This window comes from Cajanus cajan, chromosome 6 (assembly GCF_000230855.2).
Source record: "Cajanus cajan strain Asha chromosome 6, NIPB_CcT2T_4, whole genome shotgun sequence".
Classification (NCBI taxonomy): Eukaryota; Viridiplantae; Streptophyta; class Magnoliopsida; order Fabales; family Fabaceae; genus Cajanus; species Cajanus cajan.
The window spans coordinates 60,260,710-60,277,097 of record NC_138522.1 but is presented as its reverse complement, the minus strand read 5'-3'; the positions used below and the strand labels follow the sequence as shown (position 1 = coordinate 60,277,097).

The 16,388-nt window shown below is 37.9% G+C and overlaps 1 protein-coding gene across 15 annotated transcripts in view; it reads right to left on the bottom strand.

Annotated features, from left to right (window-relative positions):
* Nucleotides 1-16,388, bottom strand: part of LOC109818196 (exportin-4 protein) — a 36,435-nt gene that overhangs the window by 7,268 nt on the left and 12,779 nt on the right. For 10 of the 15 annotated variants that reach the window (XR_014427580.1, XR_014427581.1, XR_014427577.1 and 7 more), the window contains 15 exons: nt 13,274-13,316; nt 12,450-12,521; nt 12,246-12,341; nt 11,875-12,111; nt 11,513-11,696; nt 10,851-10,962; nt 10,655-10,741; nt 10,410-10,548; nt 10,173-10,269; nt 10,000-10,062; nt 8,487-8,596; nt 1,470-1,574; nt 1,114-1,190; nt 942-1,017; nt 70-291 (listed from right to left, as the gene is read on the bottom strand). Coding sequence is in view for 5 of the 15 variants with exons in the window: in XM_083059192.1 (XP_082915318.1) it covers nt 70-291; nt 942-1,017; nt 1,114-1,190; nt 1,470-1,574; nt 8,487-8,596; nt 10,000-10,062; nt 10,173-10,269; nt 10,410-10,548; nt 10,655-10,741; nt 10,851-10,962; nt 11,513-11,696; nt 11,875-12,111; nt 12,246-12,341; nt 12,450-12,521; nt 13,274-13,316 (1,720 nt within the window). In the remaining 10 variants the exon portion in view is untranslated. The other 5 variants (XR_014427582.1, XR_014427583.1, XM_083059193.1 and 2 more) reach the window with 5 other exon arrangements.

Genomic DNA, 16,388 nt, shown 5'->3' with positions numbered 1-16,388 from the left:
CACATTAGTAATACAGATTAAAAAAGAATGTCCAAAGTTGTTAAAATGATAGAAGTTTTAAACTCAAACCTGCAGATCCTTTTCCCCTGGATATGATGCAAGTGTGATCAAGGATATTCGAACAATAATATCAAGAACAAGTTTTCCTTGGTTATGTTCTCCAAAGAAACAAAGCAAAGCCTTTTTCGAACTATGCTCATGATGATGACCTGAATCTATGATTTTCTCCCCGATACCATCAGAAGACATTAGATATGTACGAGACCACCTTGCAAGGAACCATATAATTGACTGCATGGAACATACATTTAGAAGGCATTGAGGAGTAAAACAGTACCTTGTCAGAAAAGAATTACAGAAGTTCCAAAATGCAGTATCAGAATCAAAATCAGATTGACTGAATTCAACAAACTTGATCTCCAAACAAGACCAAAACTTAAAACTCAACCAATATGACTAAGAGTAAAACCATTTCGTTCAATTTTTAAAAAGAGTTAATCACCTATACACTGCCAGTGTAAAGTTTTTTTACACTGACAACCAATTATATCTCTTAATTGTGTCATGTCATTATAAACACATTTACTTTTAACAGTGACATGACATAATTAAGAGATATAATTGGTTGCCAGTGTAAAAAAATTTTACACTAGCAGTGTATAGGTGATTAACTCTATTAAAAAAACTTGCAAGTTGTTTAATAAAAAGAACTCTAAAAAATAGTGCAGTAGATCATTTGTATAATAATGTTCTGTAAATATAAAAAACTTTTAGAATATCCATCTCCCAAGGACACATTCTACTACTGAGATAAAGCCAGAAAACAACAAAAGCAACATATCCACAGTTGATGTTTATAACAAAAATTTAAAGTGAATATTCTAGGATGTAGAAGAGCTAGGTTATCATTATGCAAGATGGAAAATAAATAAATTGCATACCTCCATAAGTCGGGCACTAAAAACTGATGCTCTCATTTCTGGACTGAGGCACTGCTCAGCAAATTTTATGATTGAGCTGCATTAATCCATAAGAAACATGGTTTTACTAAGATTCTTTGCAAGAACTCAAACATCAAATTCCCAATCAGAAAAGCAGAAGAAAATAATCTACCTGGAAAGTAAAATAACAGGATGTTTATCTGCTTCAACAGCATTAACAACAAACTGGGTTTGTATTGTATTAGGAACCTATATATCACACATGAAATAACCTTAAATCAATATTGTTCATTACTGTCAATTCCCAAATTAATAAGGGTTAAAAATCGAATTGGAAATATAAGGGAGATACACATTTATTTTTCTCTGGATCAGACTGGCTTATCGTTTATGGTAAATCCTGCTCCCCACCCCCCTTTAAATAATTTTTTTCTCTTTATTATCTCACAATATATATATATATATGCAGCAACAACAAACAGTTCTAAATGAAATATAAAAAATATGGAGAGAATACAATTCACATACCAGTGGTATTTCCCCCTCCCCTTCATCTGCAATTACATGACCAATAATCAGCAACAATGAATAAAGTTCTTCCAAAGTTTCAGTCAAGTCAATAATGCCCCTGCCCTACACATGAAGTGAATAATTTGAGCTATGGAAATATTCACATAACTTAGCACAAAATATTTAATATAGACAGATAAACAAAAACAGTAAGATGCAACCAATATATAAAAACACAGAGAGAAGTAAAAAGTCTGAGTGGTGTAAGTTACTGTTACTGTGTCAGTATTATGATCTTTTAATATAACTTTAGTTTTTGCTTATTTAAATTTGTTTTACTAGTAGAAAACATTTCTACCCTATCACTAAGAATTATGCAGCATTTATTCAAAGGAGAAACTATTTTATCACATACTATATATTTAGACATCCAATTCGTTTAGTTTGATTAATATAAAAAGGAATTTTTTAAAAACAATATAACCAAAATGAACTAACCACGTTGAAGCTTAAAGGAATTATATGTGAGAGATAAAAGGAGTAAGAGAGTGAGAGAGAGAGATGAGAGAAGATTTGCAATAGGCAAAGAATGTAACTTATTAACTGCTGAAAAACAGAGTACAAGACAGGTTTTATAGAGCCAATTAAGATTGGTCTATAATAACCTAATTATCTATAATAATCGAAAGATAACCTGATTATCTATAATAACAGAAAGATAACCTAATTATCTATAATAACCGAAAGTAACAATAAAGGAGTAAAACTGTACTCCAATAGCCCCCCGCAAGCTCAAGTAGGATGAGGAGACTCAACTACTTGAAGCTTGGACCGAAGTTCACAAAACCGCGTAGGTGAGAGAGCTTTGGTGAGCACATCAGCACACTGATCAATAGCTGGAACATGAACAACTTGAAGACACTTGGCAGCCACTTTCTCGCGAACAAAGAAAAGGTCTAATTCCATATGTTTGGTGCGTGCATGAAGAACCGGGTTGTGAGCGAGAGCGACAGTGCTCAAGTTGTCACAGAAGATAATTGGAGTAGAATGAGTGACTTTAAGTTCAGATAGTAAAGTTTGTATCCAAGTGACTTCTGTTGTGGCAAGGGCAAGGCTTCTGTATTCTGCTTCAGTACTAGAGCGGGCAACTACAGTTTGCTTTTTGGACCACCAGGATACGAGATTTGGTCCAAGGAAGATGGAGGCGCCAGATGTAGAACGTCTGTCGTCAGGATCAGACGCCCAGTCTGCATCACAATAGGCATGGATCGAGAGGGAGGAAGAAGAAGAGGCAGGTTGTAGACGGAGACCCCAAGATGTAGTGCCCTTTAGATACCTGAGAATTCTTTTGACAGCTGCCCAATGATGTGTAAGGGGATGGGACATGAATTGGCAGACTTTGTTTACAGAGAAGCTAATTTCGGGTCTTGTAATAGTAGCATATTGTAATGCACCTACAACTGAACGGTAGAGAGAAGCGTCCAAGAAATCTTCAGAGCCTACTTTTGATAGTTTGCTTCCAGAGATCATGGGAGAAGAAATAGGTTTTGAGCCTTCCATATCAGTACGATTCAATAGGTCACGAATGTACTTACTTTGAGTAAGAATGAGAGAACCATCAGGCTGAGACTTTACTTCAATGCCAAGAAAGAAATCAAGATCACCGAGATCTTTGAGGGAGAAGATTGAATGGAGTTGAGATACAAGCGTATGAAGAATTGAGGAATTATTGCCAGTGATTATAATGTCATCAACATACACCAGGATGTAGATGACATTATTGCCCTGAGAGTATATGAACAGTGATGGATCACATTTGCTGGCATAAAAGTTTAATTGCAGCAGAGTTGATTTGAGTTTGTCAAACCAGGCACGAGGTGCCTGTTTGAGCCCATAAATGGCCTTGTGAAGTTTACAGACGAGATTTTTATCAGAAGCTTCAAATCCAGGTGGCTGTTGCATGTAAACTTCTTCTTCAAGTGTTCCATTGAGGAAGGCGTTGTTAACATCAAGTTGTTGAATAGGCCAACGATGAGTGAGAGCAAGGGTGAGAATGAGTCTAACAGTAACGGGTTTGATGACAGGGGAGAAGGTTTCATGATAGTCAAAGCCAAATTGCTGATTAAATCCTTTGGCAACAAGGCGTGCCTTGTACTTTTGGACCGAACCATTAGGATTTTCTTTGACACGGAAAACCCACTTGCAGCCTATAGCAGTGCGATGCGGTGGAAGAGGAACAAGAGACCAGGTGTTATTGTGAAGGAGAGCATTGTATTCTGTTTGCATGGCAGCAGACCAGGTCGGATTAGATAAGGCTTGTTTGGTGGTTTTTGGTTCAACCTGGGTTAATAAAAGGGTGGGTTGGAGGCGTGGTTTAACTATACCATCTTTTGCTCTTGTGGTCATAGGGTGCACATTGTGAGGGTGAATAATAGGAGATGAGGAAGGTTCAAGGTTGGAGGATGTGGGAATGGATAAAGTGGAGGGAGAGGTGTGGGCAGCAGTGTTGGGGCTGTAAGAATCAGAGATTAGGCTTGGTGAGGTTGTTGGTGGATTGGGAGAGGTGAGTCTGGTTGCATGAGTGGGTGTGGGAGTGGGATTTATAGTAAGAGGAACTGAAATAGGAAGTTGGGAGTCACTAGCCTTGGAAGAGGAGAAAAGATCCTTGTAGGGAAATTTAGTTTCATTAAACACTACATCTTTGGAGATGTAGAGACGTCCATCAGCAGCAAGGCATTTGTAACCTTTGTGAGAGGTAGAGTAACCAAGAAAAACGCATTCTTGGGATCGGAATTGAAGTTTGTGTTTGTTGTAGGGCCGAAGATGTGGGAAGCAGGAGCAACCAAAGATTCTAAGAGAGAGATAATCTGGTGGTTGATGGAAGAGCTTATGATAAGGGACAGCATTTTGAATAGATGAGGAGGGGAGTCTATTGATGAGATAAACGGCAGTGAGAAAGGAGTGATCCCAGAACTGCATAGGTAATTCAGCTTGAGCCATCAACGTGAGACCAAGTTCAACAATGTGTCTGTGTTTTCTTTCAGCAACTCCATTCTGATGGTGAGTGTGTGGACAGATTAGACGGTGTTGAATTCCAACTTCATTCAAATAAGTAGTGAAGGAACGATACTCACCACCCCAATCAGTTTGCAAAGCTTTGATTGGGTGGTGATATTGATTTTTAACCATAGCGTGAAATTGTTTGAAAACATTAAAGGTTTGAGCTTTAGACTTGAGAAGGTAGATCCATGTAAAGCGTGTGTGAGCATCGACAAAAGTTACATAGTATTGATATCCACAAGTTGACGTAACCGGAGCAGGTCCCCACAAATCGCTGTATACTAAATCAAAGGGTGTATTGTAAATAGTTCTGGACAGATTGGAAGGTAATCTGTGGGATTTACCAAGACAACAAGGAGTGCAGAAATTTGATTTATTATTGCTCACAAGTTGAATGTTGTAGTTCCGTGAAACATGTTTCATTACATCAACATTGGGATGTCCTAATCTAGAGTGCCAAGTGGCAAAGGAAACAGGGCTTGTTGCTGCAGTATTGACAGAAAAAATTCTGGCCAGTTGCTGTTGCTGGACAGATTGCGTACTGGGATTAGGAAGGAGTGCAGGGAACTTGTACAGGCCATCTGAACCAACCGAGCCTTGGAGAAGAACTTCATTAGTGTCCTGTGATTTGACCAAGCAAATGTGGGGGTGAAATTCAAAATATACAGAATTGTCCTTGGAGAATTGGCTAACACTGATTAGATTTTTTGTGATGGATGGTACAAATAGAAGATTGTTTAGAGCAAATTGAAACTTAGGGTTGATTGGAGAATGAAAAGTGGTAACACCTGTGGAGTTAATGTGAAGCCCTTGTCCATTGCCAACATGGATTTGATCGGGTCCTTCAAAAGGAGTGAATTGATGAATATTTTGAGAAACATTGGTAACATGATTTGATGCCCCAGAATCCGGATACCAATTGTTGTTGCTGGAAGAGGAGGATGATGCAATCATGGCTTGAGGTTGTGGCTGGGTGGAGGTGAATTGGACTTGAGGAGTAAATTGAGGTCTAGGTCCAAGAATTCCATGCTGATAAGGAGAAGACAAGGTAGGTTGATTGTTGTACCATGCGCCTGGGTTTGTATGTTGGTTGTTGGAGGGGTACGCGGGTGCTTCAAGGGGTGAGGATGGGACATAGGTTTCATCAAAACGATAATAGCAAGCAGAGGCAACATGTCCATACCTGTGGCAGACTTGACATTGGTACCCAGCGAATCTGCCTCGACCACGTCCTGCCCAATTGGAGAAACGACCACCACGAGAATTGGTACGACCCCCTCGACGATGAGAAGGGCCAGACTGATTGTTTTGATGAGTAAGGTGTGCTTGTGGGTTTGTGGCAGATGGGTCAGGTTCAGTGACGGCAGTGGTGACATTAATGGAGGCAGCGGCTTTCTTCTTGAATTTGTCAAAAGACGGGATTCATGGCCAAGGAGCAAGGTCTCGACTTCATCAATGGTTAGAAGGTCAAAACGGCTACTAATTAGAGACACGGTGGATTCGTATTCTTCGGGAAGACCTTCAAGAATTATATCAAGATGTTCCTTTGGAGAAACTGAGTCGCCTATGGCTGTGAGGGCATCAACTAGGGTTTGAATTCGAAGCACATATTCAGAGATGGACAGATTGTCAAGGGTGGTGCTGCGAAGTTCATTGCGCAATTGGCGGGCTTTGGCATTCATATGAGAGTGGAAGTAGGTGTGAATTTTGTCCCAAAGCTGGAAGGAGGACTTGCAACCAATGACTCGTGTAAGCATGTCTTTAGACATGGAGGACTGTAGCCAAGATAGTAGCAATTGATCTTGCTGTTCCCAGGCAAGATAGGATTCAGAGATGTGACCAGCATCTCGGTCAGCAAGCGTTGCAAATTTTTGAGGAATTTGGGGGTTGACAAGATAATGGTGAAGACGGTGACCTTTGATGACGGGTTCAACCTGTTGACACCAAAGAAGATAGTTCTTGGTGTCAAGCTTTTCGGAGATGGTGTGAGAGAAGGTGAGAGACGGATGGGAGTTAGAGGGAGGATTCTTGGGTGGGACGGTGTTGACTGGGTGGGCATGAATTGGTGGAGGAGGCGGTGGTGGTGGGGAAGAATTCATTGTAGAGGCAGATTCAGCCATGGAGAGGTTTTGGACGAGCGCGAACGAACGAAGAGAAGAAGGGGATCAAGAAGCTCTATGATACCATAAAGGAATTATATGTGAGAGATAAAAGGAGTAAGAGAGTGAGAGAGAGAGATGAGAGAAGATTTGCAATAGGCAAAGAATGTAACTTATTAACTGCTGAAAAACAGAGTACAAGACAGGTTTTATAGAGCCAATTAAGATTGGTCTATAATAACCGAATTATCTATAATAACAGAAAGATAACCTGATTATCTATAATAACAGAAAGATAACCTAATTATCTATAATAACCGAAAGTAACAATAAAGGAGTAAAACTGTACTCCAATAAAGCTTCAAGCTCATCAAAAAACTATTGTTATTTTAACTAGTTTCTGATTTAATTGCACTAAAAAATGTAGTTATATTAGATTTTGAATACACATACATCACAAGTCTCTTATCATTTGATTCCAGCAGGTCCCACCTCATTTTTTATATACCTAAACTCTGATTTTGCACCTATAGTTGATGTGAGGTGAATTACACCCACAAGATGGGTACCAAACATTATTCTGGGGTTATTATAACCCTAGATCTATATGATTACATGGTTATGGTGGTCGATGATAGAACGCTAAATGAATGGTTGTTTTGATGTTTAAAGTTGTCTTGTATCTTATTAGGTGAAAAACAACAGCTGAACCTCTTCATTTGGCAGGCTGGGCATCCTAGAAAGATTGATTTATCATTTATGGACAGCAGCATGGAGAGAGAATTTAACATTCTAACAGCAAACAATCTAACAGCAAGGAACACTGTTATCATAAGTTACTTGCTTGTTAATTATAGTTTAGTTACTAGAGTCCTAGACCTATAATACTTGGAATGTAGTGGGTAATGATAGCTGATGTTAAACCATTTTTTTGTACTGCAATGGAGTAGGGGAGGAAGTAAAAGTAAAATCTTGATAGCAGTTCCAGGGTTCTTGGTATGGTCATTGGCTTGTAATGAAAAAGAAATTCACTAAAAGTTCAGGGGTGAGAGCTCCTTGCTTAATTAATTTCCTGGATTCTTTATTTGGTGATAGATATAGTGCGGCACCTCTGTTACATGAATAATTTCTATCACAGGTTGCTGTTCATTATATTCTAGAATGTTCCCAAGTCACTAATATTCTGTTAGAATCTATTATCGGTTAGTTTGTTGACTTCCTGTAACTATCAGTTAGTTTGAAGCTTCTTGGACAAGCTTAACTTGTAAAAATAAAAAAATAGAGAGCTATGAATAGATAACAAGAATACTCAATTTTATTTTCAGAGATTTTCTCAGTTTCTCTCTCTTTAGAACACTTTAATATAGAATGTCTTCCTTAGACTGTCACATATCCTCCATTTTTTACATTGCTTATATTTTGTGTGTTTCTTCAACAAATCCAGAAGTACAATTTTCTTTATCCAACTCCCATAAGCTGGCGTAAGTTTACATCCTCCTTAAAAAAAATCCCCTCTCCATATTTTGGCTCTCTGGCCCATGACTCGCTTAAGTTTTGCAATCTGAACAATTACTCATTTCATTTTTATTGTCACAACAATTACTAATATCAATTTTGCAGTATTGACAATTACCAATATCAATTTTTGCAGTCAGAACAATTACTAATATCAATTTTTAGGGATGGGGCAGAAAAGCAAATTTATAGGACAAATGCTAACAACTGATTTTCTAACACAATCTTTATTACTGGTTCAATTTTATTGAGGTTAGTTAAGTAGCGAGTGTAAACATCATTTCGTAAGTCGCAACAAATTTCAATCAAAAGTAGTGTGTTGGAGTGTATGTTACTAACATGACTCAAATATAAAACCAACCTGATTAAGGCGTGCAACCCGTTCTGAAAATACTCTCACGAGTAAAGGAATTGTAACATCAATAGAAGCTCTGGCAATAAGAGCATAGCAGCTTAACCTTTCATCCATGGCTGCAAAGGCAATAAATACCATTAAAAGAAGGAAATTCATCAAGCCCTAATATGAGGTCTATTTGAATTTTTGGTAATGAAACATTATAGTACTAAGTTTGTACAAACAAAAACTGGATGTGTTTTAAAGGACATCATTGATGTTTAATAAAATAAATGGGTGAACCAATGTTGTTAAATAACAGTAATAGTGCTGCCATAACATGATGTTTTTTCCAACCCCTCTGCCATAGGCAATTTGTGAAGGGAGGCCCACTATGGAGGTACTATATATAGGCTGTGATTGCATATTTATGTGACAAAAATTTGGCCTTCTGCCATCCACCATTGATAACCTTGGAGTGAACTGTGAAAATCTATTATAGTCCCTTCCAATTCAATAATTCAAAATAAAATTATGAAATATTTCATTCCAATTAATACTAATGTAATACAAAAATAATACAATAATTTTGAGCTATATTTTGTTTCAAATTGCAATATAGTATTGTTCAAAGTGCAATACAATAGAAATGGAATTGAACTAATCAAGGAAGGGGCTACAATTAAAGGTATGTTAGAATTTACAGGTGGGCCCTTGTCCAAGAGTGTTAGAGTGAGTTACTAGCCTTTCATTTTGAGTGGTCACTGTCCCAAAAAATGTCTCAGCACTTTGAATTCATGACCCCTTTGCTTATATATACTCTTTAAATTATTTCTAACCCACCAATGCAGGGCTTGTTCTCCAAAACTCCCCCTTGACTCCAACTAGCTTGGTTCAATAGTAACATGCCTTCAATTTCCAGCTTGAATGCCCCTTTTTTCCTGACTTCTGGAAGCCACAGGTCTGTCTTCACTTACTGAGTTTTTTTGTAGACCCTATTTTTTTATTTGGGCTTCAGGTCTTCCCTTAAATATATGCTCCAACACTATTTTAGAATGTATGAGCATGTCCTTGTCCTTTAGTGAGAGAGTGAGTTAGTGGTCTTTCAGCTTGAGTGACTTGTGTGCACAAAAGAAGTCCTCACACTTCGGACTCATTGCCCTTTTATTTAAATATCATTTAACTTGTTTCTAACCCATGAATGTGGCACTTGTTCTCCAACAAGGCTTCAATGACCATGGAATTTTAGCACATTTTAACCTTAAATTTTCATAGATAATAAACAAAAGCCACTAAATCATTTTCAAGGCAACAATTTTTCATTTTCAGCACTGAATTGAGTTCTCAACCAAGCCCTGACTAATCACATTATAAAGTAAGACTCTGTCAGCTTCCCATATCTGCTTTGTTATGTAGTCTGTATTCTTTCTTCAGTAGTACATCTCAAGGAAACTCCAGCAACAGCAAAGGCAATATTAACAAGAGCATAAATTACAACATAATGCTAGCATATGCGAGTTTTATAATCTTTGTTTCGTACCAGATACAGAAGCATGAAGATAGTCAGAATCGCCCTCATCATTAAATGCTGTTGCAGAGGCCACTAAATAAAAAGGAAATTCACATTATCACGAGATAGTACATGAGGAAAAAGAAAGCAAGTAATATGACAGAAAAATGACAGCATTGTAGAAAGTAGCGTATAGATTTTACGTCGTAGCTCGCATTCTACAATGAAACCAAAGAGATTGGCAGCAGCTTTTATCCCTTCAGATGGAAGCAAAGCATTCACATTGATGGTATTTATTGGCTGGAAAGAGCAATAAACATAGTTCAGCGTAATGACCAGAACTAAACAAACTTCAGAATTTTGATTTTATATTGAAGATATGTTATTAGAGTTAGAGGAAACAGGGTAATTGTTTCAAATAATTGAATTTAAATGAATACCGTTAGAATGGCAGTCCAAGTATCCAATAAAACATCACGTGCTTCCCAGCTCCAAGTCTCCTCTTCTGTGTTACTAGTCATGAGGACTTTAATTACTTCAGACATCAACATTGACAAAAAGGTAAGAGTGCCAATGGGCCTGAAGTATCAAAACAAAAGTTTATTCACATTAATTTGTTTCAACTATCATTACAATTAGCACCGAAAAACACCTGCAATAGAAATTAAATTATGATTACACTGACCTCATAGATTTTAGCAAACTGTCAAATGCATAAGGAGTTGTTACATTTGCGATGGCCAATAATGCACGACAACCATCAAGCATCTCACTGAATGAAAACAACATCAATTTGACAGTAAATATACACATTAAAAAAAATGTGCAGGGGTGGGTGGGTGCATTCACATGTGCATTGTGCAGATGAATATCCTCCAAACCTGTCACTTTTCCCATTTTCAATGGCTTTTGAAACGACATCTGGAGGATCTACCCACTCTATTATCCCAGACAGGAGCTGCAGAAGATGCTGCTCGTGCATTTTACCATCATCTAAGTCACGGCACAAACAACGACAAAGAAATTCAAATCAAGGATTTCCACAACTTATATTTTTTAGTGGGTGGGGGTTGCAATGATGATACAGAGAACTGAGTCCCCAAGGCTAAGACTGATCAGGGATCCTTTTAGCAATAAATAGTTATCCATCAAAATCTTGCAGTACAACTGTAAGAGTAACAGTTTGAAACTTTATATGTTGTTGATGCAAGAACTGCAAATGTAGTAGAACAATTCAATATTTTTAAGCAATATCCACTTCTAGAAGCCAAACTCTTAATCACTATAGTCTCATTCCATGCTTTCCAGAAGATATGTCTTAGAAAAGATAAAGTTTGTGCGACAGCCAAATAGTTTAATTAAACACTTGAGCAAGAATGATCGCACTATTAGTGAAAACTACTTAACATCTCTATCAAATCCATCCTTTGAAAAGCCATATATCTCATCATCAAGACAGTTAAAATACTTATCAACCCGAAGATTGTAATTCTAAGAAAATGCACATACAATTAGCATAAAGGAAGACAAGGAAGACTTGTACCAGAAAGAAATACGGTTCCTGTTAAAGAACAAAATTGTACAATTAGCTTTCGAGCAGAAACTGCAATAGGGCAGTCAAGCCAGTATCCTTCACATGAAAATTTCAGCCTCAATGCTGCATATAAACTCAAAAGCCATCCAGCATGACTGCTTGATATTAACACATCACGCCAATCTGAACCAGGCTGCATGTAAGAATCAAAAATAGAATAAAGGCCAATTCATGGGAGATTTATAGTCAATTTCTAGTTATGATGCTAATCATGAGGTTTCTTGTTTAATGTGTGACAGTGATCAATGTGTTATGCTTCATTCTAACAAATGTATGTAAATTGTTAATAAGCAATCAAACCAACTGATTACCTGCACTAGGTGGCATTCAGACCTTTTGGAAGAATCGCCATCTTCTCTAACTCCAGCAGAGAAGACATTTACATTTATTTTTGTGTCACTGGTGTTGCTATGAAAATCCCAATTCAGGATTTGAAGCATAAGATCCAATGCAGCAGTGCAAACTTTAACCTCAGGTACAGCAGAGTCAGATTCAATAATCCTGTTTGTGACCCTTGAAGCGGCTTCTTGTGTCCAACGGTAGAATGTCTATAATATAGGAAATATAAAGAAATAAAAAGGAAAAACTAATATTAATTCAGAAAATAATTCAGTTTTAATGAAAAAACTTCAATTAAGTTGGTATAAGAATACTAAAAGTAAATATTTGAAATTAAAAAGACCTTCAGGTTGTCCAGCTCAAGTGACCTTCTACACTGCTCGTGAAATTCCCTTGGAAGGCCCATAGCACTTGAAGTAGATGGAGAAAATTCTGATACCTATAGATGTTGAATTTAAATTAAAACTACAAAAACACAGGTATACTTAACGGCCAAAGCAATAAGACAAAATGGCTAAAATCTCTTAAATTTTTAAAAATCTCATACCAACGATTCAAGGAATTTGATTCCAGCAAACTGCACATCTATGCCATGATTGCCCAAAATAGCCTGGTTCACCTGCAGTACATTAAACTGTCAGACTTGCATGAAAGGTGAATGTTTGGGAGCAAAATTAAAATCCTGAATAGATATCCTAACAAAATCTTGTGTTACAATTAAGTAGAATACATAGAAAAGATCAAGGATAGAAGAATATTAGGTTCTTAAAATATGGAGAAATATGATTTAGGGTATCCTGGTGAATATATTTATATTCCAGGATAAATTAAACATTGCAATGATTAGTCATTTGAACATATTAACCATCCTTAATGCCTTCTTTGGGGAAGACTTAGCAAGATGTGTAGGAAAGGCAAAAGGTAAGGCAAGATATTCTTCTTCTACTGAGAGAGAGAGAGAGAGAGAGAGATAAGACTATGTCCTAATGCCTTCTTAAATATTTAATTAGAATTTGTTTAAAATAATTTAGTTTCACGCATTAGTAATGAATTTCAACTGTTCCAAATTCCAATCCCATACGAAACACCCAAGCAAATAGTTTTTGTTCAAAGAAAAAACCCAACCTACCCACTCAATTTTACTCCAGTTGTTCAGTCATCAGTGTAATCAATTCTGAGAGATTTGAACAGCACAATGATACATTTCACACATATAATTAGAGTTGTGACAAAACTATTCACTTTGAGTCCAGAAATATGAGCAGAAGGAATATTAAAAAAACAGACATGCAAAAAGAGTGATACTGAGACCAAAGCTAAAAGAAATTAGGAAACTGCAAACAGAAACAAAAATACAAAATATATTGGCACCTGATAAAAAAGAGCCTCCTTCTCCGCAGGCACAAACTCAAGCCTACATATAGAAAATATTTACCAAACCAACTATAAGACCCATGAATCCATAACCACAAAACGTTAACCAATTGCAAGAATATAATAATCTTTTCCTTCTACAGAAAAGACACAAAGCTTGCCATAATATATGCCCAAAACAGAAGGAATTTTTACTACAATGCATTTTCAATTAGAACAAGTCCATTGCAGGAAGCAGCATATACCTCTAAATCAATTACTATTCAAGACTTCATGTATAACTAAGTCAAAGCTTGTTCATAGTTGTAGCAAAGTCAATATGTAAAGAAGATTACAAGACTCAGGTTCTATCCAATATTGTCAAAATCACATCCAATGTGTAGGATCATATGATACAACGCTTCTTTGCCTCCCCAACAAGGCATGCACATAGCAGAAAATGCTCTGAATCGTGTTGGATCATGTTACAGATATTGTACAGATATTGTTGGATACATATATTACATATATTATCCTCACTATCAATTAGGGATATGATTAGATTAGTTTCCATAATATAAGAGATTCATATCTCTATCATTTATTGTATTCACTCTATAAATAAGATTGGTGTGTGTACAACAAGACACACAATTCCTGAATCACAACATGGTATCAGAGCCATTTAGATCCACTTTAAAAATGGGCCACCCACCATTGATGCATGCCTCATACGCATGAGGGGGTGTATTGGGAAAAACCCAAGTCCCGCCAATCCTAGATTATTAAAAAGGGCCACCCACCATTTATCCACGTACCAAGCCCAATAGTGCTGGACGTGAGGGGGTGTATTGGGAAAAACCCAAGTCTCACATCGACTAGAAATTAGGCAATTGAATAATATATAAGTGGAAAGCAACCCTCACCTTACAAGCCGGTTTTGTAGGGTTGAGTTAGGCTTAATCCACTATTCTAACATGGTATCTAGAGCTTAGGTCTATTCTTTTAGATTTTTTTTCTCTTCTTGCAGGGGCATTCACCGGCTGCCCACCACCGCCGGCCGACCACCGCCGCCGTTTGCCGCCGCCGCAGATTTCCGCCACCGCCAATCGTTGCCACTTATATTCGTCTTTCATGGCTGCTTTTACTTCAACTACGACATTTACCAACATTCCTCCGATTCCGTGTGAAAAGTTGACCGGAGCAGCCAATTATACCACTTGGGCAGCTGCGGTTCAGCTTTGGTTTCGTGGTCAAGGACGTGCCGACCACTTAACCACTCATTTTTCTGAGATTGCTACCGATCACCGTGAGCAGTGGCAACAAATTGATGCCTCGCTGTGTACGGTTCTTTGGTTTTCTATTGCTTCGAACCTTCAACATTCTTATCAAGCATTTGACACATGTTACGATGTTTGGCACAAGGCCAAGAAAGTTTACGCTAATAATGTTCAACGTCTTTACAACGTCATCACCACTATGATGACCACTAAGCTAGAGAATAGGGACATACAGACATATTTGAGTAAGCTTGACCGTCTGATTGCTGATTACAATAATTTAATGCCTTACCCCTCTGATGTGGCGAGTTTTGAGAAACAGCGAAACCAATTCTTCATGATTCTTGCACTTGCTGGTCTTCCTCCTGAGCTTGAGTCTGTCCGTAATCAGATTTTGTCTGCCCCTATTATTCCTACATACGACATTGTTAGTGAACAATTGTTGCGTCTCTCCATCTCTCATACTGTTGCTACTCCTTCTGCAACTGCTACAGACTCCTCTGCTCTTGTTTCTCACTCATCTAATCGTGGTAATGGACGTAACGAAGGTCGTGGAAAACAGAAGAGTCGTTGCAATTATTGCCACCTCTTTGGTCATCTTGAAGTCAACTGTCGCAAAAAGGCCCGAGAACAGTCATCATCAGCGAATGTTGCTCATGTGCCTAATACTACCTCCTCTGCCGGCTCTTCCTCTCTTACAGATGTCACTATTTTTGCCTCTGAGTATCAAGATCTTCTTCAGCTTCGAGCAGCTCAACAATCTGCCTCGCCTGCCACTACCGTGGCTCACTCTGGTAATCCTGTAGCCTTTATGTCTCAGTCTCCTTCTCTTGGACCTTGGATTCTTGACTCCGGTGCATCTGATCATATGACTGGTAATCAATCTTATTTTTCTAAATTGTCTTTCTCCGACTCCTTGCCACCTGTTACTCTTGCCGATGGTTCTCAAATTAAAGTTCATGGCATTGGTCAAATTCACCCCCTCCCTCACCTCCCTTTACACTCTGTTCTGTTTGTTCCTGGTTGTCCTTTTAATTTAATTTCCATTAGCAAACTCACCAGTACCCTTGATTTCTCTGTGTTGTTTGTTAATAATTCTGTTCTTATTCAGGATCGGCGTACTGGACAGACGATTGGAGCAGGACATGAGTCTGGGGGATTGTATCGTCTCTCATCACCGATTGCGTGTGTTTCCACCTCTGCTGATCTTGCTCATCAACGTCTTGGTCATCCCAGTTTGGAAAAATTACGACTTTTACTTCCTAACCTTTCTACTGTTAAAAACATCCAGTGTGAGTCATGTCAATTAGGAAAACATGTTCGTCAATCTTATCCATCTAGTGTCCATAAACGTGCTGCGTCACCATTTACCCTGGTTCACTCCGATATTTGGGGACCTAGTCGAGTCTGTTCAACTTTAGGTTATTCTTATTTTGTTACCTTTATTGATGATTTTTCGCGTTGTACTTGGGTATTCTTAATGAAACACCGTTCTGATGTTTTTCATATTTTTCAAAGTTTTTTCACTGAAATTACTTCCCAATTTGGTCAATCTATTAAAACCTTACGCACTGATAATGCAAAAGAGTATTTATCTTCAAAATTTCAGTCCTTTCTTTCCTCCCAAGGTATTCTTCATCAGACCTCTTGTGCCCACACACCACAGCAAAATGGTGTAGCTGAACGCAAAAATCGTCATTTGGTTGAGACAGCTCGTACTATTCTCCTTCATCACAAAGTTCCACTTCGATTCTGGGGTGATGCGATTCTTACTGCTTGTTACTTGATTAATCGCATGCCCTCCTCTGTTCTCAGCAATCAAATCCCATACACCATCCTATATCCACAAAAAG